Below are 25,286 nucleotides of genomic sequence, written 5' to 3' on the forward strand. Positions count from 1 at the left end.
TGCGACGCAAAGTCCTATAAAGCGGTCTGCGAATCTGCACCGCGTTCTTCGTGCCTTTACGTCCCTTTTATTTGGCTTCCATGGTCACCCTCAGCGCTGCAGCTCTCCTTGCCCATGCAGCCCTCGTTTTCGCAGCTCGACTGGAGCAGGGAGTTCTCTCTGTTCGGGAACGTAACGACGGGATACATCTGGCTGTTGGACCGTCTTGCGGGTCGCTAACTGGCACGGTCTCCGATGTCAACGCCGGCATCGATACCAGCAAGATCAAGACCATTGTGGCCTTCGGGGTACGTATCCCTTCTGCGTTCTGAAATCCAATCAAAGATTACGTTGCCTCGTAGGATTCGTACACCGATGGTGGCAAGGACGACGGTTCCCCTCTCGACCCGCCTGTTCTTGTGCCACCAAATACGGAAGCCGGAGGTGTACGTGCTTCGTTAGGTAATCATGTTGCTATAGCTTGATTTTGGCCACAAAAGCGGTCGACGGACGGCCCTACCTGGGTAGAGTACGTCGCGCAAGACCTGGGGGGTGCGACGTTGAAGGACTACGCCGTATGTATCCTATAATTCTGCGCAGATCACGCCTCCTCACGTTGTCATTGTAGCAATGGGGCGCCTGCATAGACCTAAGTATATGGCCCAGCAATCCCCGCAAGGTTGACTTTCTGGGGCAAAGTGCGTTGTCTTGCTCAGAAGTGGCCCAAGCTGCACAAGTCATCATCACAGTGGACACATTCCTTGGTCAATCGAACATGTTAGATTCAGATTCAACGCTCTACGTTGTCTTCTTCGGAATTAAGTACGCTCGCTCTCACTCAGCGCCTTCGTCGGCTGCATTGACCATATTCGCAGTGACTACGAAGCGTCAAAGAGTCGGTCTTACGGCCGTTTGCATATTGAGCTTTCTGACTTGTTTCTCATTCAGTCGACGGTGACCATATGCAAGAAGCCGCAAACGTGCTACTGGACCAGCTACACATTCTGGCCTCGGCGCCAACTTCTGCTCGCAATTTCCTAGTTGCTGATGTCTATGGACGTGGGGTGCATACATCGTCGGGTGAGGCTTTTAAGCAGACCATATACGACGGACTGGCGGCCATGCATGGCGAGGAGGGCACGTCGGTGGCTTATGTCGATTTTTCTGCTATATGGGACGGTGAGCGACAGTCCGTAACAGGCCGTCGACGAACTGATTACTCCGCTCTCAGGCGTCCTCGGCAGCGACCCTGGCTACGCCGCCTTCGGCTACACTAGCACAGACGCGTGCACGGAATGCACGACCGATTGTGACCAGTATGGCTGGTGTAAAGATTGGGCGCATTGGTTCTACTGGATCGGAGGGTGCGTACCACCTCCACATCGTGGCTCACTGGACACTGTAAGAGAAGCTTATGCCGACGAGTAGCCATCCGTCAACTCAAACGATGAGGATCATGGCCGACTTGGTTTCCGAAGTCCTGAAGTCTTGCGTCATGGGATGAAGGAGGCAGAGGTGAGTGATCATACGAGAGGATGCGACGTCGCTGATGCACTTCAAGGGTACTTAAACTGGGCTAGAATTACTTGAGGCCACGAGACGTAAAGACGAAATGACAATGCGGAAATGAACATCAGGCACGACCGCGAACAAAGCAAATTTGCAGGAGGAACGGAACATGGATTATCATCTTGATTTGCATGATTTTTTATCTAGCTTCGCAGTCCATCTCGCCCTCTTCCCTTCCTCTTCCGCTTGCCTTCGCCTCCATCATCCTCTGGCTCCGTTGGCGCATCTTCCTCCTCACCGCTGTCATAGTAAGGGCCGTACCGCCAGCCCGTCACCGGGATTCGCTGCGCAGCCCCCGTCTCTTCTTCGGACTCGGCGTCGGTCTCCTCATCCGCCTGCGTGTCCTTCTCGCCGTCGGCTTCGTAGGCCTCGTCTACGTCCATGTCGTCCTCCGGTGCTTGGTTTCGGTCGTTCGCTATCGATTTGAGAGGTGACGCTGGGATTGAGGGCGCGGAGTCTTCCTCCTTAATCTTCTGTGGCGCGGTGCCAGCAGTGACCGCAGCACTCGCTTCCTGGTTATTGATTTTCGACCCGTTTGGTCGTCCAGTCCCGCTCAGCAGGGCCATCGCGTCGGCCGCGACCATCCTGTCCCTCTCCAGCTCTACACCCTCCGCCGCGACATTCTTCACCCACTCATTCACCCTCTCGTTCCTGGCCCCTCTGGGCACCCTCCTCTTCTCCCTCTCCGCCCTCTCCATCGCCTCCCGCTTCATGTCCTCAATTCTCTTCCTTTGTTCCTCTTCCTTCCTTTTCTCCGCGTCCCTCTGTATTTCTTCCGCCCGCCCCTTGTTCTTCTCCTTGCAGATCTTTTTGTGCTTCGCCCAGCTCCCCAGTAAATTGAGCTCGTCCTGCGGCCGCACCTCCGTGCTGCAGACTTTGCAGACCAGACGCTGTTGCTCCGTGGGGAGCTCGGGGCCAGTCAAGGGAGGCTCATCTGGGCTGATGCGGGCCATGGATGCCTGAACATCGGATGCACGCGCGGGGACCGTATAAGCCAGCTCGCTCACGAGCGGGTCCTGACCGAGGATGTAGTTGATGCTAGCCTGCGCGCGGAGGGCGCGTTTATCGAGCTTGGCGCGCTTGTTGGTGGATGTACTGGGTGGGGGAGGGGAAGTCTGGATGGCGGTGGAGCGCTTGATGCCACCCGTCTTTCTGGTGATACTGGCAGAAGCGCGGCGTGAAGGACGAGGCACCGGCGTCGGGGGCGGAGACGGAGAACGCGGAGGCTCGTCCGCGATGGATAGCAGGGAGGGGCTCATCGACGCAGGACGCTTGGGTGGCATATTCTCCTGGTGATACTCGCGCGAGCGGTGCGAAGGGAGAACGGCTGATTGGCGCGGGAAGAAAGGCTCGCTCACGCTCGACTATACATAGGTGGGCGCTAAGACCAGGAGTCCACGATGATTGGCCTTTGAGGGAGAGTGCGAAGACCGCTAGAGGGTGAGCGAGAAGACCAACTGAGGGCAAGTGCGAGGACCATCTGGCGTGTGCAAGGGACACCCGGGGACACATGGTCGGTGCAAGGACCATCAGGTCCTATTTTGTGGCAACTATGACTGAGTCATTCACGGTGATCTCTTTCACGGCGATCCCTTACACGTGTTCCCTCATTCCTCATTCGGAGGATACTGGTCTGAGCGCAGGCTCTTTGAGCGCGACGGTCACCTCGTGGCGACGGGGATCTACATTTCGCCGTTGTGCGGAGCAAATTACTAGTTCGCGGTATTCCAACCCTCTAGATTGAACCGTATATGAGTATATTACCTCCGATGCGACGGTCGTGCCGCCAAATCCTACGGGTCAATCCACCAAAATAAACCCATCCGGCTGCCACTCCAGATCCTCCGCCTTGAAGTCGAAGAGCTTGCCGAAGCACTTGCTCATGGGGTTCGCTGAGAAATGTTCGTAGGGGTTTTCGGGGCGCAGGCGCGCGCCGCACCGATAGCAGAAGTGCTGTGAGCATTTGGAGCAGGTCATCTAGAGAGGATATTGTAAGTTCATCGAGCAAGGAAGCAGGACGACGATGAGCAGGAAGCAAAGGAGACGGAGAGCACTTGTACGGGGAGCACTTAAGCGGTGAGCACAACAAACCATCGCCACTCACATGATTACACCCCAAGCTCTTCTCCACATTCACCCTGCACCCCGGGCACGCCATCGTCGAGTCCTGTATCCACTTCTGGTTCGCGAGCTCGTTCTCCCACGTCGCCACCAACTTTGTGATCGTGCCCTTGCCGTACTTGCGCTCGAGGGCGGTGCGTTCGGGAGAGCCCTCCGGAAGCTCGAGGTACTCGCGTACGATCTTTTCGGAGACGGAGATGGGGCAGTGAGAGATGGGGCCGTGCCAGGTGCGTTTGCCTGGGTGGAGGTCAGATGGATTGATGTTTGAAGTGCATGAAGAGGGGGGAGGGGGACGCGACGTACAGAAAGCGCAGAAGCAAAAGGAACAGGAAGGGCAGCTGCGAAAGCGATCCCAGCCTGAGGACGGGTCCAGGATGTCCTTCGGTTTTGGAATGGCGCGCTGACAGGTGGCGATTGGGCAGTGAATGATAGTTGGGTCTATCATTAGAGGTCAGCAATTCGCACACCGATGACAATCACCTAAACTCACCCTTCTCCAGATCCCTCTTCTCTCTCAACCACCGCCATCGCGCCAGCTCCTCCGCGGTCACCACCCTCGCCACCTCCTCTTCCTCCGCCTCTCTATTGTCTTTCACGCACGCCGGGTCCGGGCAGCCCACACGTCCTACGTCGCCCTCCGCTATGCAGAGCTTCCAGAAGTCCTCTAGGCAGGCGCGACAGAAGATGTGATCACAAGCAAGACGGAGGCATTTCGCGCCCTTGAGGGACGTAAGGCAGACGGCGCAGGGGTAGGAGTTCGAGGAGAATTGGGAGGTGAGGGCGGCGGATTGGTAGGCTTGTAGCTGGGCGAGGAGGGTCGGGGGTGCGTGGTGGGTGAGTCTGGGTAAGATATGAGATCAACATGGGTTCGGGAGTAAAAGGAGACCTACTCAATATCATCGTCACTGGAGGAAGAGGGTATGTAATCGAGAAACTGACCGCTCTTGATGTGATCGACCCAGTTGTATAGCACGCCTTCCTCGGGTTGCCACATGCTCATGAGGGTTTCGTGAAGGGATTTGAGGTGCGGAAACCACATATGTGTGGAGTGAAGGAAATTAATCTCCGGGGGGCTTGAAGCCGGGTAGGTCGGGGGTAACATGATGTGAAGGAGGATGGGCGGGAGCATAGAGAGCGAGGTAGCGAGCTTTGGTGCGCTGGTACCCGAGGCGACTTCGGGTGGTGCAGATATGGTGAAGATGCGTGCTGCGGGTAGCTCGACGGGTATCTCGAGCTTGAGGGTCGCGCCCTCAACAAAGTCCGTGGTCGTGCATTCGGGGTAGATGGACTGGGACGTATGAGCTGAAGTGGTAACTCCTAAACCGCCAGACGCACCTCAAGCACCTCCCACTCCTCCCTTTGCTGCGCCAGACAGCCCTCCGCATCCTCCTGCAACATGACGGTCGAGGGAAAAGGTAGAATACAGCCGCCGCCAACGGGTGCAAGAGCACCGACCTGATTGGTCATGACGGAGGATGATCATGATTGACGCCGTCCGGATCTCGGGCCGGCGTTCCGCTGCTTGATCGCTGTTCGAAAACTCTTGCTAGGCGCGTCGGCGAGCGGAGAACGGGCTCTAGCATGAGCGCAATCAAGACGGCGCAGGATTTCGTGCGCGCATTGAAGGCACCGAATGACCCCCCTTCTGCTGTGCTGCCGAGGAAAGTGCAGATTGCGAGGGAGGGGTGGGATGATCAGGCTTTCCATGTTCCCAACAAGGCGGAACTTATTGTGGACTGGCTGCTGGGGCGGTTCCAGAAGGAGAGAAACCAGCAGAGGTGAGTGGGGGCGCGAGCGCGGAAGAGCTTTGCTTATTTCTGCAGTGTCATCCTGGACGTCGAAGCATGGCGCCTCTTGCACGACGTTTGCGCGGGAACACCGAAGTCGGCTCTCGTCCCCGTCCTTGGACGCGCTAACACGGCCTCTGTCCTTCAGTCAACACTTAAGGCTCTCTGCGATTGTTCTTCCGAAACTCGCACAAGTGTGCTTGCCATCCTCCGCCCCACACTCTCAGCGATATGGCCGATCGTCTCCGCAAAGCTCTCCTACGAAGCGTTGTTGGACCTCTTCGGTCACACTCTTCGTACCACGTCTGTAGCCGCCTCCGAGGATGTGGACGCCATCCTTGCACAGATATCAGCCACATTCACCGCATCCCTCGTTCACGCGTCGAACAAGAAAAAGGTCAGTCGTGCGAAAGTACATCCCCCCCTCTCGCACTCACCACTCTGCAGGTCTATACCACTTTCCTCGATACTTACCTGGCGGATTGGCTTCAGCGCGTAGTACCCCTCCACGACGCGGACACTAACGTCGCCTTCACCGCCGGCATCGACATCCTCTTCAACTCCGATATACTCAAGCAAGCCACTGCGGACTCTGAACCTGCTGCTCCTCTCTTTGCTGCCTTAGCGAAGCAGAGCAGGGACCTCGTCCTGATGGCGTTACCTGCGCTATTCTCTGCCTTCACCTCCGCCGTCAACGACAATCGGCATGCTATCTTCAGTCAAGCCTCAAACGCACCAGCCAGCGCGACGGCGGAGAAAGTCCGCGCCGTGAGCATTGGATTCTACGTCGCTTGCGAGGGGTTGCTGAAGGATGCAAATGATGTGGCTCTGGCGTGGCACACGAGGAAGGCCTTGCTAGCAATTGTCGAGAAGGAGAGGCTGCTTACGCCGGACACGGAACCTGTGCTACATCAAATTGCCGACGCGGCAATTCTGGCAGTGTCGAACAGACGTGGCGGCGCCTGGACGGACGACGTGGTTGAGGTGCTGTCGACCATCTGCCGCATCGACTACGAGTTACTGGGTCCGTATGTGGGCCGGCTGCTGCCTTTGCTGGTTACGGTGAGCTCTCATCCATACTTTTTCTGTGCTATCATAGTTACTGACAGTATTCATAGCTGCCTGCATTGCCAGCCACCGCGACATTGCTTACGATTCTCCTCAACTATTACTCCAAAACGCGAACGCTGGACGCATACGTTGACGCCCTTGCCACCGCTATCCTCGGCGCAGACCTGACGGACTCTACCTCAACCGAAACCTACCGCGCCTGCTACTCCTCCCCCATCTTTCAAGCCGCCCACCTCGACCGCCTCGCCGACGCCATCTCGAGCTTCCTCACCCCCAGTCAGATCGTGCCCCAAGTCGAGGCCGCGGTGGCGCGCTTGAATTCGCTGTGGGAAGAGTATCACTCGACGGCGACTGAGCGAAAAGAGCCAGCGTCACCCGACAGTCCGCGCAAGCGTCGGAAGGTCGAGGCGCCGGCGTCGTCCGAAAAAGCCATCCGCCTTTCTCTCCTGTGCGCGCTGCTCTCAGTGGTCGTTACCGCGGTGCCTACCCGGCTTCTATCCGCGGACCAGCAGGAGGAATCCAGGATTCATGTGGAGAGCCTGCGCTCGCTACTAAACGCTATCATCAAGAAAACATCCAAGGAAATACGCAAAGGCGAGGGCGCTGTGCGAAGGGGAGCTGAAATTATTCTTACTGCGGCGCTGCGGTTCGTATATGCTTCAGCGGTTGTCCAGACGGACGGCCAGGACGAAACTGTTGCAGACGAAGGGCCTCTGAAGGTCAAGGTTGCGACAGATCTGCTAAGCATTGCCGGGGATGCACGCACGCAGGCGGAGTTGGTGTTGGAGATTGTGCGTATCGGGCTTTTTTCTCCTTTGCAATTCTCCTTTGCTCGATGCTGACTTTCTAATACAGTTCCGCATCCTCCTCCTCTCCATATCCCTTGGTTCGCCGATCGATGCGAATTCTGTCCACGAGTCCATCCTGACCTATCTCGACGCTCGCCTTTCAAGCTCAGTCGCCTCCTGGGACGGCCACTACCACCACCTCGACTCGAGCAATGCCCACCTGGCGGTCCTGCACGTGCTCCTGCAAAGGTGGATACATGTCGTTGATTCTACAGCGTCGACGCAGCAGCTCGAGCGCTTCGCGGCGATGCTCATGAGCATGGATCTGGATGTTAAGGGCGCGGACAATGGATCTGGTATAACGGCGCAAAGTCTGGTCCTTCAGGCAATGCGCTCGGCGCAGTTTTGGGAGATGGGGAAACTGAGGCGTGCGTGCTCAGTATGTTCCCCATTCGCAACGGCACTGACACGACTGGAACCTTTTCAGCTGCCATCTTCGCCTACCTCAGCTCTACCCTATCCTCTAACACCGACCAGGCTGCGATCACTCGCTGCTTCCACAAGCTCCTGTACTTCCCAACGGACTACCTTACGCGGGCATTCCGTACAGAGGCTATCTCGACGGCGGTGCAGATGGACGTGGCGATCTGCGAAGGACGAACGGCCGGAGATGGAGACACTAGAACGCGGGACCTGACTATAACCCGCGTCTTCCTCGGCCGGACATTCGCGAGCTTGGGTTCGATAGACCTGCCGGTATGTGCCCCTTCTTGGCGGATAACACTGGAGTTCACTAATGATAATGTAAACCAGCTCGACACCCTCACCGACCATCTGTACAAACTGTTCACCGCGCGCGTGTCCTGTGAGGACTCGACCTACGCGGATGCGTCACTGGACCTGGTAGAGGTGTATTTGAGCACCCTTCTCAAGTCGACAGACGCCGTAGCGGCCACAGGCTGCGCGAAGGTCGTACAGGCGTTGGGGAAATTCAGGGCAGCGGATCCGACGCGCGATTTGCTGGGTTTGGCCTTGATCCGGGCGGTCGATGTGTTGAAGCGAGGATTCACTCCGATGAGGTAAGATATATTCGGCATCCTACGTGTGCCCCTGCTGAACACGAAATATTCAGCGTACACAAAGACGTTCAAGAAGGGCTGCAGCTGCTGTTCAACAAGCTGCAATCGTTGCTGCAGAAGCATGTCACCGAGGCGATCAAGTCTGTCCCCGAATCCGCGTCGATCCGTGTCATGGCAGTTTGGACGTCAGTTATCTCCCTTGGAAAGTGGTTGGAGGTGAACCTTCGTGCGTCTGTCTACTTTGACTAGCTGGTTGCCGTGCTAAGTTTCCCTGCAGCTGAGCAAACGATGATCTTCGCCCAGCCATTAACGAGGAAGGTTGCTTCCTTATCCTCTGACTCGGCAGATTGGACACTCGCTGCCTCAGCGTCGTTGTCGCTCATGTGGGTCGAGTTATCCTGTGTATCAAGCGAGGGCAAGCGAGAACGACTGGACATAGCGTTCGCAAGTTATGTGCTATACGTGTCGAAGAGTGCGGAGTCAGGTTCGTACGGTCGCAATGAGCATGAAGTGTTTGCTGAGTTCCTGCAGGCGTTGCTGAGTTAGACCACTGCATCTCCGCTGCAGTGAAGACACTTTCTCCCGAGGACTACGGCTATGTGCTAGAGCTGCTCATAGAGGCTCTGAGGGGCAAGCAGCCTGGGTTACCTCTGACGCTACCTTTGCTACATGCGGCCAGGGTTCTGCTCAATAACTACCCCCAAAGTGAGCTTGCTTGCTATCCTATTGCTGAGCTTGTGACTGACAACACCGACAGACTCCCTAAAGCACACCCAGACCTTCGCCAGCGAGTGCATCTCCATCTTCAATAACTACGCTGCGTACATCAGCGGTGGGTCGGACGTTATTGTCGAGGTACTCCGCTTCGTCGCCAGCTACTGCACAGACAGGGTACGTCTCCGCCTGCATTTGACCTCGCTCGCTCCTCACCGACTCGCCCAGCCCGCCGCCCTTCGCCAATCCGACCTCCCCCTCATCTTCGCCCTTCTCTCCAACTACCTCCGCCCCATCCGCCCCATCCGCTCACAAGCCCCCACCACTTCCACCGCCGTCTTCCACGCGATCACCACCATCACCGGCGCGCTTATCCGTCTGCGCCGCGATCTCCTCAGTGCCACGCTTCCGCACCTCTCCCTCGTCCTGCGGCAGTTGCTTTTCGCTCTACGGCGGCCGCGACCGCAACTGGGCCGGAGGCAGCTCGATGCACTGGCGAAGACATTCCCGAGTTGGATCGACCCGAGGAATCCATTAGGCGCCGAGGAGGCCGCCGCGCTGGCGAGAGTGCTGGAGGCGCTGACGACGAAGACTATTCCGCGGACGCACAAATCCGGTGGCGCAGCTTCAGCAGGTGACGCTTCAGCCGCAAAAGCCACCTCCCTCGCGCCCGTCTTCTCTCGTCACGCCGCGCCCGTGCTCGCTGCGTACGCCGATGCCGCGAACGATCCCCTGTGCATCACGCCCGCGGAGGTGCGCAAAGCGCTGCAGCCGGGGCTGTTCGCGCTATGCGGGATGTTGAACGAGCATACGCGGGATGCGATGATGGTGGCAAGCCTGGATGCGGCGGGCAAGGTCACGATGAAGTCGTTATGGCGGGAGTTCGAAAGGCAGAGGTATGTCGGGAAGGGTTAAGAGGAAGGCGGGTTCAGAGAGTGGGACTGCGAGCAACTCCTCGTGAAGCGGTGCAAAGCAATCGGAGCATGTGAATGGATAGCAAGGATAGCGATGTGGCTGCTTCTATTGTACTATGTGTACGCAGCGTGATGTTGTACAACCAGTAGTGGATGCTTTCTAACTTCTAAATCCCTGTAAATGTACACCCATCTAGATGCGCCCTTTATATCGCGACATCGTTAGTTTACTTGGTGAGGTTCTACCCAAGAATTCAGTTCCAATCTCTTTGCTACAACCCCTCACAACCAACTCACCTTCGGCAGTCTCCTCACATACACATCCGTTGGCGCCGACGCCAGGATATCCGCCGAGGGGACGAAGCCGGCCTGCGCCTTTTCCTCCTTTAGCGAGCGCACGATCGACAGGAAGTCCTGCACGGCCTCCGGCGTAGTCTGGATGTGCACGACCAAACGGGAGCCGCCCAGGACCAAGGGCTCCTCAAGCTCGCTCGCGCGGTCCGCAATCTCGTCGTACGTCGTACCAATGGGCGCCGGGTCGTAGAACACCATGCACGTCTCCGCGCCGCTCATAATCCTCACGCCGATCTCCCGCAGCCCCTCCTCGAGCGTGCGTGCCAGGGCGTGCACCTGCGCGAGCTTGGGGAAGTTGTGCGTGAGGGCGTAGGCGGCGGCGCCGGCGAGGATTCCCGTCTGGCGCATGCCGCCCCCGAATAGCTTGCGGAACCAGCGCGCCTTGCGGATGAAGGGCGCGGGGCCGACGAGACAGGAGCCAATGGGAGCGCCTGGGGAGGGGTTGGTGAGTACCGAGCTGGTTGAGACCGTGGAGAAAGAGAGGTAACGCGCTAGAGGAGGGCCACAAAACAGGGACGAAGAACGAAAAAGTAGAAGAGAACTCGACTCACCGAGACCCTTGCTAAAGCACAAGCTTACGGTGTCAAACGGCGCGCAGAGCTCGGAGACCGTGGACCCCGTCTCGGCGGCGACGTGCCATATGCGCGCGCCGTCGAGATGCATCTTCAGGTCGTTCGCGCGTGCCCACTCGGAGATGGCGATGATGTCTTCCTGCGGAAAAATGGTGCCATTGAGCGTGTTCTCGAGCGAGATGACTTTCGTCGGGGCACTGTATAGAGCAGGCAGTCAGTAAGTACGTACCGCAGGCAGGAAATAGTTTCACTCACATGTGTATGTCGTCTGACAGAATAGAATGCGCCTGAACGTCGGGTAGCGTAAGGTGGTGGCCTGACGGGACGTGTAAGCCGGGGCGAGTTGAAACACAGTCGCAATTCGCTCGTACCGTTCGCGGGAATAACAGGCGTAACTGCAGCGCCAGAGTGGAAGCCAGCACCACCGGCCTCGTGCCTGCAGGCGTTCGCGCGTTAGAAGAGACGAAGCGCAAGACCCGACCGAAGACGTACTTGTAGATATGCGCGCGGTGGTCACAGAGGATCGTGTACGGGGGCTGGTGCAGGTGCGTGCGGAGCGCAATCTGGTTGGACATGGTCCCGGAGGGCATGAAGAGCGCGGCCTCCTTCCCGGTGACCTTCGCCATATGCGCCTCTAATGCTCTGGGACATCAAGGGCACTCTACACGCGACGGGAAGGGTCTCACAACATGGTAGGCTCGCTGTAGACGTCGTCCCCAAGCGTCGCGTTCACCGCGTAGGTGTACATCTCCGAGGTGGGAACTGGGCGCGGTGAGTGGCGGCATATGAGGCGCGTACTATCTGCTATCACCTGATATGGTGTCCGCTGGGTGGGCCGTCAGGAGGGGGGCGGGAGAGCGTACCGAGTCACTCACAAATGAAGGTGCGGCCAATTTCGCGCAACTTTGCGGCATTGTCCTCGAGGTAGCTGGGGGAGATGAGGTCAACCTTGAGTTGGGCGGCGACGCGGTCGCGCGCGGCGTCGATAGACATGGCGCGAAGGAGTGCTGGTGGTGGTAGGAGACAAGGTGCCTTGCTCCTGAGGGCCGCTAGCCGGAAAGTGGACAAATAAAATCGCGGAGGCATTGGCAAGCACGATCGGAATGAGCAAGAGCAGAGTCAGAAATAGCACCACGCTTTTATCTTATCGCCCTCCGATCTAGACTGCCTCTGATCATGTTCCGGTCGCCGTGCCGGCGCAGGTAATACAGCGCTTGACCTTGCATTTTTCTTCTCTCTACTCGACTCGACGGGATCAGACACGATGGGCAACGTACGCGACCGGCTGGCTGGCGAGATCGACTGGGTTGCTGACGGCGGTGTCTAGGGTGCGAAGGCTCAGCAGAAGCGCGAGAGGAACGCGGCGAAAAACGAACCCAAGGGCTCCAAGTCGCAGGCAAAGGTCAACGAGGCGGCGAAGAACATCATCTGCCAAAAGTGCCGCCATGCTTTCGTATGTGCATTCCTCCCCTCTTTTGCACGTGTACTGACCGCCGATAGCTCGTTACCACCCGTGCGCCTGCGTACGTCCGCTTGTCCTTGTGTCTCTCCCGATCCCTTACTGACTACCCGCAGCCTCGAGGAACACTCACAGAACAAGCACAGCCTGAGTATGGCCGAGTGCTTCCCCAACTACAAGTGACAATGCGCCCCTCAACCGCCCACTCACCTACGGACATTGCTCACTTTTCTCTCCCTATCGCTCTCGTTACTGCATGACTTGGGATTGTTGTATTATGCTGGTGGATATGGTACGATGCGTCGTGAATGCATGGCATGCCCCGTCTATGAGAAGCCACCGAGGCCGCCCTTGTTGGCCGCCTGTCGCTGCTGCAGCGCCTCCCCGACCTTCTTCTGCACCTCCGTGAACTTGTACACACAGCGGTCGATGCACACGCTCTCGCCTGTGTTGAGCTCGCCGTCCGTGTAGCGCTGGCCGATGCACTTGTTGTGGCAGGCCCTGCGAGGGGGTCAGTGACGTGTCGGAAGCATTTCGCGGCTACTGACGCGACCATCCGGTTGTAAAAGTCGGTGATGGTGTCCAGCCTGCGCGCCGTTAGCTTAAGCATAGAGTGAGCTCGTCGCCACGCACTCGGTCAAGGCGGCGTCAATTTTGTCTGGGTTTACACCGCCCGCAGGAGCCCGAGACGCGCCGCCAGTGAAGAAGGACATGTTGGCAGTCGGCTGAAGAGTGCTGAATTCAAATGTCACGCCCGATCGACAATTTTGGTCAGACGCGTCGCCGCTTGGACGCCCATTGTACTTTTTGCCAGCATTGTTCTCCGCCATGGCGGACCCTGTGCAGCTCAAGGTCCACCGCTGTAGATTCGTGGACTATACGCCGTCCCCAGTGACCGCGCTCGCATTTCCACCACTCCCCCTCCCCAACCCAAAAGGCAAGAAGACCGCATCAAGGCACCCCACGACGTTTGGCGCCCTCGTTGTCGGGCACTCCAATGGAAACATCGATATCTGCGAGTGGACTGGGCGAGATGAGCAGACACAGTCCCCCCAAGCATGGGTGGTCAGAAAAGTATGTTAACGTCACTTTATCCCGAGGACACTGATCGACCTTCGTAGACCATAGTAGGCACCTACCCCTCTAAGGTCGACTCGCTTGCCCTTGTCATCCGTCATCCCGATCTTCTTGAGGATGACCAGGTACCATCCATCTCCGACCTCCGTCTCTTCAGCTCTGGAGGGGGGAACGAACTGGTCGAATGGGACATGAACCGAGGCTGCATTAGGGTACGATCACCATACTTCCTCCCCCTTCGCTATCCTCATGACGTACATAGCGCACGATAAACTCACAAGGCGGAGCCATTTGGTCCATCGCAGCCAACCCTTCCTCATCGCAGCTTGCCCTCGCATGCGAGGACGGTACCGTCCGCATCCTCTCCCTCGCGCACGACACCCTTACCCATCACCGCCGCTTCGACCGCGTCAAGTCTCGCATCCTCTCCCTCGCCTGGGGTCCCCCCATTCCCCGGAAACCCACACCCAAGAAAGCCGCAGCCTCATCTTCTAACTCGGACTCTGACGACTCAAGCGACGAAGAGGAAGAGGATGCTTGGTCCGACTCCTGGCTCATCACCGGCTGCTCCGACAGCAGCCTCCGCAAATGGGATCTAAAGACCGGCCGTGTCATCGACCGCATGGGCGTCGATCGCCTCCGCGGCGAGCGGACGCTCGTCTGGACCGTTGGCGTCCTGGGCGACGGCACAATCATCTCTGGGGACTCCCTCGGCGCGGTCAAGTTCTGGGATTCCCGGACATGCACGCAGTTGCAGTCGTTCCGCGCGCATGGTGCGGACGTGCTCTGCCACGCAATCGGGCCCAACGGGACGACCGTCTTCACCTCTGGCGTCGATCAGAAGGTTGCGCAGTTCACGCTCGTGCGCGCCTCCGCACCCGGGAAGGACGCGGAAGTGCAGTCGCAATGGGTGCAGACGCGCGCACGCAGGCTACACTCACACGACGTGCGCGCCCTCGCGATGTGGCCGCCGCATGTGTGCTTGCCGCCCGCGCTGCGGCGTCCCCAGCCCTCGGGCATTGCCCCCGTCCTCGCCTCTGGTGGCCTTGACATGAACGTCGTCCTCACGCCCGCCGCTACTGCGTCCGCCACCGTCACGAAGGTCGTCAACCCGCTCGCCACCAGCGTCGACGTCACCTTCGAAGAAGCCTACCAGCGTCGGCTCGCCTACCCTGCCACCGCCGCCGTGCGCGTCGCACCCCAAGCACGACTCGTCGCTTGCATGCGCGACGCCGCGCTCACACTCTGGCGCATCCTCAACAAGCAGGATGTGCCCGCGGACGAGCTTCCCGTCCCTCCAGACTCAGACGCCGACAACTGGGAGAAGGTCCTCGAGATGGACTTCAACGTCGAGACCAACCTTCTCGCGCACGCCGTGTCCAGCGACGGCCGGTGGCTCGCCGTATCTGACCTTTACGAGACCAAGCTTTTCCGGCTACAAGAAGGCGAGAAGGGCGCCGTCACCCCGCGCCGGGTGCGCGACTTCGCTACTATGCTCGCGGGGCATTTGCCGCCTTCGCACGGCTCGACGGGCGCGCAGGCGCTCGTGTTCACCCCGGACTCATCGAAGCTGGTGCTCAGCTCCGCGCTGGGGTCGTACGTGCTCGTCGTCGACCTGGGTGGGCAGGACGGGGTGCCGCGCGTGCTGCGGCGCTTCGACCACCATGTATCGCGGACGTACGCATTGAGAGATGCGGTGAAGCGACAGGGTGCGGAGGAGGACGTTGATATGGCGGATGGCGACAACGATAGCGGCATCGAGCTGCCGTCGACTTCGTCTACCACCGTACCTTCTGTTCACCGCCTTGCCGTCAGCCCTGATGGACAATGGCTCGCTACCTCCGACGACCATGCGCAAACACACATCTTCAACCTCGACTCCCTTCATGTAGGTTCTCTTGTGAGCGTTCAGCAATCTTGTTGCTAACCTAAACTCCAGCATCACTGCACCCTCCCCTCCTTCCCCCACCCCGCTCAGTCCATCGCCTTCTCCCACGCGCACCCAGCCCTCCTCCTCCTCGCCTTCCCCGACAATACCCTCGAGTTCTTCGACGCCGAAGCCCGGGCGTTCCCCGGCTGGGCTCAGGACCTCGCCGCACACATCCCCCGCCGCCTCGCCGGCGCGCACGACCCCGTCCTCGGCGTCACCTTCCCGCCCCAGGGCAAGGATCAATATGCGCTCCTCTGGGGCTCGACGTGGTTGGCGAAGCTCGATCTCGGCGCCGCGCGGCCGCGTGTTAGGAGGAAGAGGAGACGGGAGAGTCGAGGTGCAGCGAAGGCGGAGCAAGAGGCGAAGGAGAAGGGCGACAGGACCGATATCGCGGCTGAGGCAGCAGGCGCGGAACCGGAGGAGGAAGACGAACGCCGAGAGCGCGATTTCCGGATGATCACGCACTATCGGCCAGTGTTGCACGTCGACTTTTTGGACTCAGGCGAGTTGGTGGTGGTGGAGAGGCCGCTGGTGGACGTGCTAGCGTTGCTGCCTCCTGCGTACTACAAGTCCAAGTACGGCGCTTCATAGCGATGGCATGGGTTTTCCTCGGTCTTTGTTTCTCTTTACTGCAAAAAGGACTTATTGAAGCATTGTCGAAGACGCCATCCTGATCCGCGAGTGTACAGCGACTCGAAGTCCGCCCTTGACAGTGCGGACCCGAGGGGGGATCTTCCGGTGGGGAAGATGAATGACGGACAGCATCGGGGTTCCGCCTGGTTGCGCCATCTGCGCCCTCGATCCATTGCTTTAGGCTGCTAAGGCGCCGATTTGCGTCCAGCTCAGTGAAGTTCAATTATCCGTTTGATCGTCGGTGGGATGCCGGAGATCACCTACCCACACGTCGATCCCCGTCCGCTTGCTTGGCTTCGCACTTCCACATGCCATGTCTCTTCTTTGCTTCAGCGCTCTATGCTGATTTGTACCTCGCCTTCCGAATTTCGAGCATGTGAGGACTAGCATACTCATCCTCGGATAAAGTAGAAGACTCCTGCGGTCCTCGTCGGCCGCCTGATCAAGGCAAGCTTGTAACTCGTGAGCTCCCTCGACGTCGTCTGTGCCTGGACCCGCCGATGCTCCCAGCATGCGGTGCATTCCTTCGCTACGGACGACCGCAAAAACCTCTGATCAACCCTACATGCGAAGGTATATAAAGACGGAGCTAGCTTGCTCCAGCCAAAGTACTCCGCCGCCATGTTCGCCAAGCTCATCGCCTTCGTCGCTGCTGTCGCTACCGTCTCCGCCTCGCCGCTCAATGCGACGGACATTGTCGACGTCTCCGCTCGTTCCGGTACCCCGAGCTCGACTGGTACCGATGGTGGCTACTACTATTCTTGGTATGTTGTCGCGCATCCTCTGCACTGCAACCGTGTACTCATCAGAACGCAGGTGGACGGACGGCGCTGGTGACGCCACCTACCAGAACAACGGTGGTGGATCGTACACCTTGACCTGGTCTGGCAACAACGGCAACCTCGTCGGCGGCAAGGGATGGAACCCAGGAGCCGCGTCCCGGTTCGACGTCTCATCCTCCTCCTACCTCATACGCTTACTAACCTGACTTCTCTTCAAATGTAGGTCCATCTCCTACTCCGGCACCTACCAGCCCAACGGCAACAGCTACCTCTCCGTCTACGGCTGGACGCGCAGTTCGCTCATCGAGTACTACATCGTCGAGTCCTACGGCTCCTACGACCCGTCCTCCGCCGCCAGCCACAAGGGCTCCGTCACCTGCAACGGCGCCACGTACGACATCCTCTCCACCTGGCGCTACAACGCGCCCTCCATCGACGGCACGCAGACCTTCGAGCAGTTCTGGAGCGTCCGGAACCCGAAGAAGGCGCCGGGCGGGTCGATCAGCGGGACCGTCGATGTCCAGTGCCACTTCGATGCTTGGAAGGGGCTCGGGATGAACCTGGGTAGCGAGCACAACTACCAGATCGTAGCCACCGAGGGCTACCAGAGCAGCGGCACTGCGACCATCACGGTCACGTAAATATCGCGAAAGCAGTTCATGGGCTCGAATGTGGCTTCAAATGTGTTTTGGTATACGGCTGTACGGGTTATCGAATGGGCTACTGGTGTTCAAATGAAACTGGTTTGTACGGGACGTCGTTTGTGAATTCGAACATGCCTTGGTCTGTAGTTCGCTCTAGCGTCTGAAAGGAGCTGACAATGGACCCGCGGCTTTGAGGAACAGCATGAAAGGCATGCCACAAAATAGGTTCAGCTGGTCCTTGCGCCAGCTTTCTGCCTTTATACGATCGTCGAAGAGAACCTCTCAAAGGACTGCTGGTCTTGACACCTGTCTACTTATATCATGAACAGTCAGAGCTAAACCAGCGTCTCTTTCCAAGTCACCCAACTGCGTCGGCTACCTACTGAGTGGCGAGATGGAAATCATGCCACCGACGCATCCCGCCTCAGAGCACCCTCCTCCAAACTCGCACCCACTTACCCCAGCTTCCGGCTACCCTCCACCTCCAACCCCGCCTCCGCCTCCCCCACCGGGACCTGTCCGCAGAGATACGCGGGTCCCCTTGTACACCGTCCCTGCGCACAAACGCTTCAAGCTCATCGAGCGCTCGTCCCGCGCACAGTCCGCTACGTATGCGATCCTGAGCCAGGACCCATCCGTGAAGGATCTGGCTTACACGGCTCCGCCATACTACTACCCGTCCGGAATCAAGGGCTATGTACCTGCTCTCAATTGCCACGGACTGCCCTATACCGGCCCTGAGCTCCCCGTCGAGGAACAGCGGCTGTTCTGCAAGCTGTGCAGCGCGGAGGTGCGACCGCGCGACGGGTTCACTTTGCTCGGAAGCTGGGTGAAGCATAAGAAGAGATGTGGGGAGAGGGCCAGTCGGAGGGAGAAGGCGTGGTTGGAGGACAGGCAACGGGCGGCTAGGCAGGCGATGGAGAGCATCAAGAAGACAATGAGGGTGAAGCAGGGGAAGATTCGGAAGACGACGAAGAATGGGGACGTGCCGGAGAAGAAGGCAGAGAAGAAGAAGACGAACGCGCAGGAGAAGAAGGGGAACAGCCCGCACATGGAGACACCGAAGAAGGAGGAAAGTGAGCAGGCGGGGGACGTGAGCGTAGCTCACTGGGCCGACAAGGTGGGAATGACTGAAATAACGGAGGAATTCACGCGTTTTAATATGAGGGTCGTGAAGAAGCGAAGGGAGGAGAGAGATAGGATGTTGACGGTGGCGGCGGCGACGGGCCTACTGAGTAGAGTTGATGGATGGTTCGCACAAGTTGGGGAGGGTAGCGCTGCTGCGAGTGCTCCCTAGAAGTAGAAATCCAATGAACCAATCAGTATCTTTCAGGCACCTCGGACGTTACCTATGGTCGTCGTGCACAAGACGCATCGGGAAATGCCGAAAGGTCTCTTCGACGCTGTCCAGCCACACAATTTGCATACGATAACCTCCGTGTCGATGTTTGGTTCTGTTCCAGCATCACCATACGCGAAAGGGAGGAAACCACCTTACTGGTACAGCATGTATTCACGAACAGCGCCTGGCCTCTACGGATGCACAACAACTAGGCCAGCCCTCTTCAAGCTTCCTACTCCGAAACCAGTTACGGGGGATGCCATTCGTAGAAATACATGGTGCGTACGGTAGATACAGATTATGGACGTGCATGAGGTAGGTATATCGTGCATGATGGGGCGAGGGTGCGGAGGTGTATCAAGGGGATTGTCGGGGGTGTATTCGTGTGTTGAGAAGTACGGGAAGAATGACCCAAAATATGAATGAATAACTACATGCGAAGGCCAGAATGCAACCAGAATCCCAAAAGGTGCTCTCTATGAGAAGGGAGGGGAGCGAGTCCGATCCGAATATATCCACTGAGCTCGAGGAGGAACAGTCGCCGAGGTATTATTCCTTGGTGATCGTCTCGTGCATAAGCTGCCCTCGGTGCTGCTTTTGGTCCTCCCTAGAACGTGGGTCAGATAAGAAAGATAGGAAGAGACATGAGGGGACGTACTTGGCGTTCAGGAGGGAAAGGTAGAGCGTCCAGAAGACGCCGCAGGTCGACTGGAACGGCACCCTGTACGCTATCGGCATGAAGCGGAAGTTGATGACCTGGGGACGGGGTCAGCGGCCGTGTTCGTACTCTGGAATAAGATACGCACCTGCGCCAGCGGCCAGACCTGCCAGTTCGTGATGAGCAGAGGCTTGTACAGGTCGCTGAACTTCTCGCGTATTTGCGCGGATGTGCAGCCCTCCATGATGCTCATGCCGCCGAGGAAAGCGCCGAGCTTCAGTGGAAATGAGGTAAAGTAGAATGAGGATGATGAACAGGACGTACACCTATCGGAGCCCTGAGCGGAGGTCAGCGAGAGGGGGGCGCCGCGAACACCACTTCACGCACCAAACGATCTGATCACAAGCGACGCGCTTGCCGAGGCTCTTGAAGCTTACTTTCTGGTGTACATGGGTCTTAAGAGGGAACTTGCGCTCGAGGAACACGTTCCATTTGCCGATGAGGGGGCCTTGGCGAGAAATGAGCCTTGCGCTTCCACGGATAAGACAGTGTACGCACTGGTCGCAAACCCGAACACGAAGAACCTCAAGGTTCGCAGCGGGTCGTACGGCAGTCGCTCTTCATGCGGCTTGCGGGTGACCTAAAGAGCGTCAGCCCATGTCCGCTGCCCGCCCTGTTCCACCCACATTCTGCGTAATCTGCGCTACTGCATCGCCCAGGGCCTGCAAGCAGCCGCCTGTAAAGGCGAGAGTAACGTTCGGGCGAGCTTCGAAGGACCTGAGATACACTTGGGAAAGCGACAATGACGCGGCCATTCAACGGGGGAGGTGATGAACGGGAAATGGCAACTCGTTCAGGCGCGCATTCTACTTATCGGGCACCCATTGAGCGGGGCGAATGCGATCACTGCTGACGCGACGCGCCAGCCCCGGCATGACGCGCGCGCTGGCGGGAGCGTTCTGGACACTTCGATGACGCCGGCACCAATTCATCTTCGGCATTTCCCGAAGCTGGACCCACAACGTTGGCTTCACATGTTGATGGTGGTGTTCAGATAGGGTGTAGCCCTCTTAGGCTCGCTCTGGACATGGAGACGCTCAAGATTCTTCGCGCGTTTTGCTTGTCTTTTTCGAGAATTCAGCAGGATTCCTCGACGCCGATCCCCGGGAAGAACGAGCGGAAAGCTAAATAGACTTCCGCTCGAATGAGAAGCGCGGTCACGTTCTCGATTCCTTGACGTGCTCGCACACACCACCAAATAGCGCCGGGGATTCAAAAGCGCGTCCGTGCGTCTTCTGCTCTTTGTCCCGAACCGCCATCATCTATCCCAGCCATCCACTTCCTTTCCCGCCTTTCTAACACATCTTCGTCGCCATGTACGCCACTATCAACCGCCTTTTCCTCCTCGTCGCGGCTGCGCTGTTCGCTGCACCTGCGCTTGCTGCGCCGGCTCCCCATGCCACCATGGAGGCGAGCAACGCCTACAGCGGCGCGGGAGGTCTGGCACCTGGCGGGTCGTAAGTCATCCCATCCTGCTCGCTGACACCTATGCCGTTGCTGACAGCGTCCTCAGCGTTAACCACGCCCAGACGGACAAGCAGCCGGGGATTCTTGGCCTCGGACAGGGCGGGCCTCTCCTTAATGCGTTCTCAGGTATGTTTCTTTGCCACTGTCGCTCGTACATCATCTGACACTCTTGAAAGGCAACGCCGGCAACGGCGGTGACAGCTCGTCCGGATCCAGTGGCGTCAGCCGACTCACTGGGGCGAAGGCGCACTGCACTCGCGACAACGCCAAAGAACACTGGCGGCGTAGCATCACGCAAACCGGCAACGCCTACTCGGGCGCTGGCGGCAATGCAGCGGGCGGTGCTACCGACGGAGAGTCGGGCTTGATTAACTTGTGGTCTGGTACGTCGTGATCCTTCTCGCCCATCCACGCACTAACCTTCTCTCGCAGACAATGCTGGGGACGGCGGCAACGGAGGCTCTGGCACGAGCGGTTGCTGAGAAGGAGGTTTCGTGACCACAGACTAGGAGCATTCTTGGGACATTTACTATAGAGGAACATTATTGACTATCACTCCATGGACAGCTGTACCATACACACACCTGTACTATTAGCTCACACACCACTATCTGCGCGCGCAACGTTGTCCCGTCGGGTCGCTCTCAATTGGCTAGGTGCATTGCGTTCTACTGAACGCATATATGCGCACAGATAACAATGAAGGCGTAGGGATCTGCAACTACAGAAGGCGCAATTTTCCTGTAACACGATTTACGAGGTCCACAGGAGCCGGCCCTATGGCGAGTATTACGGTCGCTGGACCGTCCTTCGCGGTGCTGAAGACGTGATCAGGATTTTTTGAGTGTAGAATGACACTCGTCGTACTCGTCCTGAATTGCCCGCGCACATAGGTTCAGGCCCTTGGCGGTGCGTTCCAGTTCTTCAAGCTGCTTCTGAGATGATCCTTTCAGCGCGATTTTGGCCTGTCTGTTTGATTGAGTATTCGTGTCATGTACTACAGCGTGATGGACTCACCCTGTCCGCTCCCAGTGCTTGACGAGCTATCGAAAGATCAGACACCAAATACGAGTGTGGTTGTACGGTACAATTACCTGGGGATTACGAGCTATCAAAGTCTTGTAGGAAGCCAAAGTCGCGTCCCTGACAGGCAGAGCATACGCATTGAGTGCTCACAAAGGCAACGTAGGCGTATCCTAGCTTACCCGCATCTGTGGGTATACGGTCAGCTCCAAGTACACGTTAGAACCGCGGAAAAGGGCTTACCTCTCTGCGATTTTTCCGGCGGGAAGTTTGAGGTCGGTACGGACGACGAGCACCTGGACATTGAGCTATCAACGCCGTAAAGACAAGGCGAAAAGCAGGAATACGGTTGCTCATATGAAAGTCACTCACTAGCTTGCATGGCTCGACATACCCAGCCTTTACGGCCGCGAGATCGCCGTCGGGTATGGCCTGTGGGGCTTCTGTTTCTGCAGCAGCGGACCCCGAGGCTAAGTTGGAAGAGCCCGGGATCACCTCCCGCGCAATTTCCGCCTCCGTCTCTGACTTCCCGACGACGAAGCCGAGAGCCAAGGATGCGACGGTGATAGCGGCAGCGAGGGAGACTGGATGAGATTGGTGAGTGGGAAGGCGCCCCAAAAAAAGCAAAGGGAGCGGATGAGGAAGAGAGAAGAGAAGATAGCTTACGCTGAGTAGTTGTGTAGCTCATCTTCTGCGCACTTCAAGGTGTAGAAGAGGGGGTCACAGTCACTGGCAGTCGACGAAGGGCGTGTTGAACTCGAGGATGGACGTTTATGGCAAGGCCCGGGCGGACAGGTCTTTCTCACGCTTTCTTGCGCTTGCCATCACCTCGTTTATGGCTGCCCAGCCCCCTCAGTGGGCTACTGCGTTGTTCGAATGATCACAAAAAAACAGACCTTTCTCCGACTTCTCGAATGCTAGCTCGTGGTCGTATAGACCATCAGTCATCTGGCAGCGCATCTGGTGAGTCACTCAGTTGCTACTCATCACGCCCCAGTTCCTCATCAAGTTCGTCTTCGCAGCTATTCTGCAGCTCATGGCTGTTGCTATTCTTTATTCTATCCCCAGCGATATCACTCTCGTGAATTGTGTAGCGTCTTTTTATGCATCATATTCACAGAAGACCGCGTTTGCGATGTGACAGTCGGCTTTCCCAACCCATCCGACGGTCTTTCTCTGCTTTCTTCGACAAAATTCCTCTTTATGGTCTTGAAAACTCACCTAGTCTACAGCATTTTTATCGATAGCGTGTATCCCCAACGACGTGCAGCGCCTTCGACTTGGCTATGACCAGTTGTTGATTAGCATCACTTGCGGTCTCGCGCCGCCGCGGCCTCAATGTAAGGTCTTCCCAGGTTGCCCATTGATTCCCGGGACCTTGCATTGATTTACGATGTCCTGCATTGACTTCTAGGGCCTTGCATTGTTCTATCCCCGAACGCCCCATATTGCGGGCCGAGGCCTGGGGGTTTATAAAGTCAAAACCTGTGATCACTTCCCCTCCCACACCCGCCACCCACACTCGCCAGCCACTCTCATCTCGCATTTGCTATCAGCAATCATCCAATAACCATCCCCAGCCCCGTTCTATGATGCCCAAGGCCAACAAGACGGAAGAGTCCCCCTCGAAGAAGTTCGGTTTCTCGTCGTCATTCGCGAAGTGGACAGCGTTAGAGGACCAGATGAGCGCCCTTAACCCCTTCAACAAAGACCGTCGTCCCAAAGTCATCAGAGGTAGGCAAGAGTAGTGGCAATGCTTAAGATGGGTCTGGCTGACGTCTGGGCAGCCGTGAAGGACGTGGATACCCTGACGAAAGCCGTCAGGAGGATGCGCATTACACAACCGGCAAAACACAGGGCAGGTTTATCTACCTGCGTTAGACGCAGCCAGCCTGCAGCTAGCCTGCAGTTAGATCTAATCAAAGTGCTGAGCGAGGCCACAGCGAGGCGAGGGGCGTGCCGAAGTTGCCGGGCTGCCGGCGGAGCCCATGATATGTCACGGCCATGTCACAATCCACCGCTCTTCCCTCTAACTACGATCTCTGGCCGTTATGCCACAGTCTCCCCTTCGACAAGATCATATGATGCACTATAGATCACAGTCATCTTCTCTTCAATTCTGATGGCCGAAGAATTGATCCTAATCCCTCTTGGTAGCAGGCCATGCCAACGCGTGTGACTAGCTCTCCCCGACCCCCTTCGACTCGTCTCTATCCGGAAGCACAGAGTCATTTCTCAGACTTTGGTACGTGATGAGGAGATTACTTTCAGTGCACCCGCGCGCAGACCCGCGCTCTCTCCATTGACACGATGTCAAAATACCATGCTTCGGTGAATTGCGCAGAGTAGTCGAATCTCCGCACAAAACAAGTCAGAGATCAGACATGGGATATATGTACGACCCAGCCAATTTATATTGATGGGTGGGTACATGTTGATGCTGGGTAAGCTGACTCGCAGTGGGGGATCTTCGATAGCGGTTTTTTGGGCTTACCCCGCCAGCTGCTTCAACCTAGGTCACGCTCTACACGCAGCTACATTTACCTCTCTACATACCAAGCCAATCATTGAGCCCTTTTGGATTGTACCTACCACAGTAATCTTCATGCGTTGCACCCTCAAGGTGACTAGAATATTCTCACCATACTTCTCGCCGCCTGTTCGAGTCCCTCCCGCCTCGCCATTCACTCACAGAAAGACAAAGTGTCAATTCCTCGCTGTGCTCAATGATTTGCTCACCACACTCAACCACTGACACCCCGACGTCCGTCGTGATTCCGAACATATTCGACTATTTGCCTCCATATCTGTAGGGACGGGATCGACTTCGTAGCTTAGAGCTTACACCAAGCCAGTAATGTCCTCATCTGCCTTTAGTTACCCCAGGAGATCTTGCGACGTTGAGCCGCAGGAGGGACTGATAGAGCTTCATGTTCAACCGTGACATTGTTGTGACATGTCGTGAATTGCGGCGTCGGCCCGGCGAGTTCGACACGCCTAACGCCTCGTTGCAACCTCGCTAACCATTTCGATTAGATCGACCGAGGGACTAGCTGCGTCTAACGCAGGTAGATAACCCTGCGCCGGCTTTTGCCGGTTGTGTTAGGAACAAGCGCCGTGATAAGAGGTCGAGCGATGCGCCGACCGTCGATCTTGCCACGGACTTCGAGAGTCCCGTTGTAAATCTCACCTTCCCCGACTCCGACTCCGCCTCAAGCTCATCGCTGGAGGGTAAGTGTGGACGTTGACGAGCTTGCGCGTTG

The 25,286-nt window shown here is 57.5% G+C and overlaps 15 protein-coding genes across 15 annotated transcripts; 8 read left to right on the forward strand and 7 right to left on the reverse strand.

Annotated features, from left to right (window-relative positions):
• Positions 1–65: 65 nt before the first annotated feature.
• Positions 66–1,675, forward strand: SCHCODRAFT_02612695 (uncharacterized protein). The gene is made up of 10 exons (XM_050344549.1): positions 66–287; positions 342–425; positions 480–554; positions 608–677; positions 729–801; positions 855–874; positions 928–1,158; positions 1,211–1,343; positions 1,408–1,494; positions 1,541–1,675. Exons 1-9 carry the CDS (start codon positions 81–83, stop codon positions 1,481–1,483), a joined length of 969 nt encoding a protein of 322 aa, XP_050202421.1. The 5' UTR covers positions 66–80; the 3' UTR covers positions 1,484–1,494; positions 1,541–1,675.
• On the reverse strand, positions 1,505–3,272 carry SCHCODRAFT_02169996 (uncharacterized protein). The gene is made up of 2 exons (XM_003037070.3): positions 3,146–3,272; positions 1,505–3,084 (listed from the first exon to the last, which is right to left on the reverse strand). The coding sequence occupies exon 2, from the start codon at positions 2,829–2,831 to the stop codon at positions 1,692–1,694; it is 1,140 nt and encodes a 379-aa protein (XP_003037116.2). The 5' UTR covers positions 2,832–3,084; positions 3,146–3,272; the 3' UTR covers positions 1,505–1,691.
• On the reverse strand, positions 3,202–5,118 carry SCHCODRAFT_02612699 (RWD-domain-containing protein). Its single transcript, XM_003037069.2, has 6 exons — positions 5,005–5,118; positions 4,560–4,957; positions 4,160–4,509; positions 3,973–4,107; positions 3,653–3,906; positions 3,202–3,525 (listed from the first exon to the last, which is right to left on the reverse strand). Exons 1-6 carry the CDS (start codon positions 5,065–5,067, stop codon positions 3,349–3,351), a joined length of 1,377 nt encoding a protein of 458 aa, XP_003037115.1. The 5' UTR covers positions 5,068–5,118; the 3' UTR covers positions 3,202–3,348.
• Positions 5,119–7,954: 2,836 nt separating this feature from the next.
• Positions 7,955–10,023, forward strand: SCHCODRAFT_064155 (uncharacterized protein; the record flags this gene model as incomplete). Its single annotated transcript, XM_003038423.1, has 7 exons — positions 7,955–8,071; positions 8,129–8,394; positions 8,448–8,620; positions 8,672–8,878; positions 8,926–9,099; positions 9,152–9,285; positions 9,337–10,023. The coding sequence occupies exons 2-7, from the start codon at positions 8,390–8,392 to the stop codon at positions 10,021–10,023; spliced, it is 1,380 nt and encodes a 459-aa protein (XP_003038469.1). The 5' UTR covers positions 7,955–8,071; positions 8,129–8,389.
• A 281-nt stretch (positions 10,024–10,304) lies between these two features.
• Positions 10,305–11,696, reverse strand: SCHCODRAFT_02487443 (uncharacterized protein; the record flags this gene model as incomplete). The annotated part of the gene is made up of 6 exons (XM_003037068.2): positions 10,305–10,807; positions 10,928–11,145; positions 11,204–11,264; positions 11,320–11,384; positions 11,441–11,590; positions 11,635–11,696. 6 exons carry the CDS (start codon positions 11,694–11,696, stop codon positions 10,305–10,307), a joined length of 1,059 nt encoding a protein of 352 aa, XP_003037114.2.
• Positions 11,681–12,112, reverse strand: SCHCODRAFT_02612708 (uncharacterized protein; the record flags this gene model as incomplete). Its single annotated transcript, XM_050344550.1, has 1 exon — positions 11,681–12,112. A coding segment is annotated over exon 1 (215 nt), but the record flags the coding sequence as incomplete, so codon positions are not given.
• Positions 12,113–12,123: 11 nt separating this feature from the next.
• Positions 12,124–12,610, forward strand: SCHCODRAFT_02170019 (DUF1909-domain-containing protein). Its single transcript, XM_003038422.2, has 4 exons — positions 12,124–12,221; positions 12,276–12,401; positions 12,449–12,471; positions 12,524–12,610. Exons 1-4 carry the CDS (start codon positions 12,213–12,215, stop codon positions 12,588–12,590), a joined length of 225 nt encoding a protein of 74 aa, XP_003038468.2. The 5' UTR covers positions 12,124–12,212; the 3' UTR covers positions 12,591–12,610.
• Positions 12,611–12,733: 123 nt separating this feature from the next.
• Positions 12,734–13,120, reverse strand: SCHCODRAFT_02487530 (uncharacterized protein; the record flags this gene model as incomplete). Its single annotated transcript, XM_003037067.1, has 3 exons — positions 12,734–12,908; positions 12,956–12,994; positions 13,041–13,120. The coding sequence occupies 3 exons, from the start codon at positions 13,118–13,120 to the stop codon at positions 12,734–12,736; spliced, it is 294 nt and encodes a 97-aa protein (XP_003037113.1).
• A 96-nt stretch (positions 13,121–13,216) lies between these two features.
• SCHCODRAFT_02612716 (WD40 repeat-like protein) lies at positions 13,217–16,254 on the forward strand. The gene is made up of 4 exons (XM_050344551.1): positions 13,217–13,481; positions 13,529–13,696; positions 13,747–15,372; positions 15,424–16,254. Exons 1-4 carry the CDS (start codon positions 13,236–13,238, stop codon positions 16,003–16,005), a joined length of 2,622 nt encoding a protein of 873 aa, XP_050202423.1. The 5' UTR covers positions 13,217–13,235; the 3' UTR covers positions 16,006–16,254.
• A 398-nt stretch (positions 16,255–16,652) lies between these two features.
• Positions 16,653–17,578, forward strand: SCHCODRAFT_02612721 (uncharacterized protein). The gene is made up of 3 exons (XM_003038420.2): positions 16,653–16,811; positions 16,864–16,989; positions 17,053–17,578. Exons 1-3 carry the CDS (start codon positions 16,669–16,671, stop codon positions 17,468–17,470), a joined length of 687 nt encoding a protein of 228 aa, XP_003038466.1. The 5' UTR covers positions 16,653–16,668; the 3' UTR covers positions 17,471–17,578.
• A 690-nt stretch (positions 17,579–18,268) lies between these two features.
• On the forward strand, positions 18,269–18,808 carry SCHCODRAFT_02612727 (uncharacterized protein). Its single transcript, XM_050344552.1, has one exon. It carries the CDS (start codon positions 18,390–18,392, stop codon positions 18,768–18,770), a length of 381 nt encoding a protein of 126 aa, XP_050202424.1. The 5' UTR covers positions 18,269–18,389; the 3' UTR covers positions 18,771–18,808.
• Positions 18,809–18,919: 111 nt separating this feature from the next.
• SCHCODRAFT_02567275 (uncharacterized protein) lies at positions 18,920–20,406 on the reverse strand. Its single transcript, XM_003037066.2, has 7 exons — positions 20,160–20,406; positions 20,032–20,113; positions 19,861–19,981; positions 19,798–19,810; positions 19,622–19,747; positions 19,474–19,571; positions 18,920–19,422 (listed from the first exon to the last, which is right to left on the reverse strand). The coding sequence occupies exons 1-7, from the start codon at positions 20,286–20,288 to the stop codon at positions 19,365–19,367; spliced, it is 627 nt and encodes a 208-aa protein (XP_003037112.1). The 5' UTR covers positions 20,289–20,406; the 3' UTR covers positions 18,920–19,364.
• A 368-nt stretch (positions 20,407–20,774) lies between these two features.
• SCHCODRAFT_02675809 (uncharacterized protein) lies at positions 20,775–21,639 on the forward strand. The gene is made up of 4 exons (XM_050346707.1): positions 20,775–20,990; positions 21,047–21,126; positions 21,177–21,383; positions 21,433–21,639. The coding sequence occupies exons 1-4, from the start codon at positions 20,848–20,850 to the stop codon at positions 21,480–21,482; spliced, it is 480 nt and encodes a 159-aa protein (XP_050202425.1). The 5' UTR covers positions 20,775–20,847; the 3' UTR covers positions 21,483–21,639.
• SCHCODRAFT_01251133 (peptidyl-tRNA hydrolase II) lies at positions 21,586–22,780 on the reverse strand. Its single transcript, XM_003037065.2, has 8 exons — positions 22,690–22,780; positions 22,396–22,607; positions 22,267–22,319; positions 22,206–22,211; positions 22,095–22,143; positions 22,018–22,043; positions 21,868–21,969; positions 21,586–21,818 (listed from the first exon to the last, which is right to left on the reverse strand). The coding sequence occupies exons 1-8, from the start codon at positions 22,709–22,711 to the stop codon at positions 21,722–21,724; spliced, it is 567 nt and encodes a 188-aa protein (XP_003037111.1). The 5' UTR covers positions 22,712–22,780; the 3' UTR covers positions 21,586–21,721.
• A 725-nt stretch (positions 22,781–23,505) lies between these two features.
• On the forward strand, positions 23,506–24,129 carry SCHCODRAFT_02612741 (uncharacterized protein). The gene is made up of 2 exons (XM_050344553.1): positions 23,506–23,757; positions 23,811–24,129. Exons 1-2 carry the CDS (start codon positions 23,616–23,618, stop codon positions 24,116–24,118), a joined length of 450 nt encoding a protein of 149 aa, XP_050202426.1. The 5' UTR covers positions 23,506–23,615; the 3' UTR covers positions 24,119–24,129.
• Positions 24,130–25,286: the final 1,157 nt, after the last annotated feature.

The sequence above is a fragment of the Schizophyllum commune genome, assembly GCF_000143185.2.
Source record: "Schizophyllum commune H4-8 unplaced genomic scaffold SCHCOscaffold_2, whole genome shotgun sequence".
In the NCBI taxonomy this organism is placed as follows: Eukaryota; Fungi; Basidiomycota; class Agaricomycetes; order Agaricales; family Schizophyllaceae; genus Schizophyllum; species Schizophyllum commune.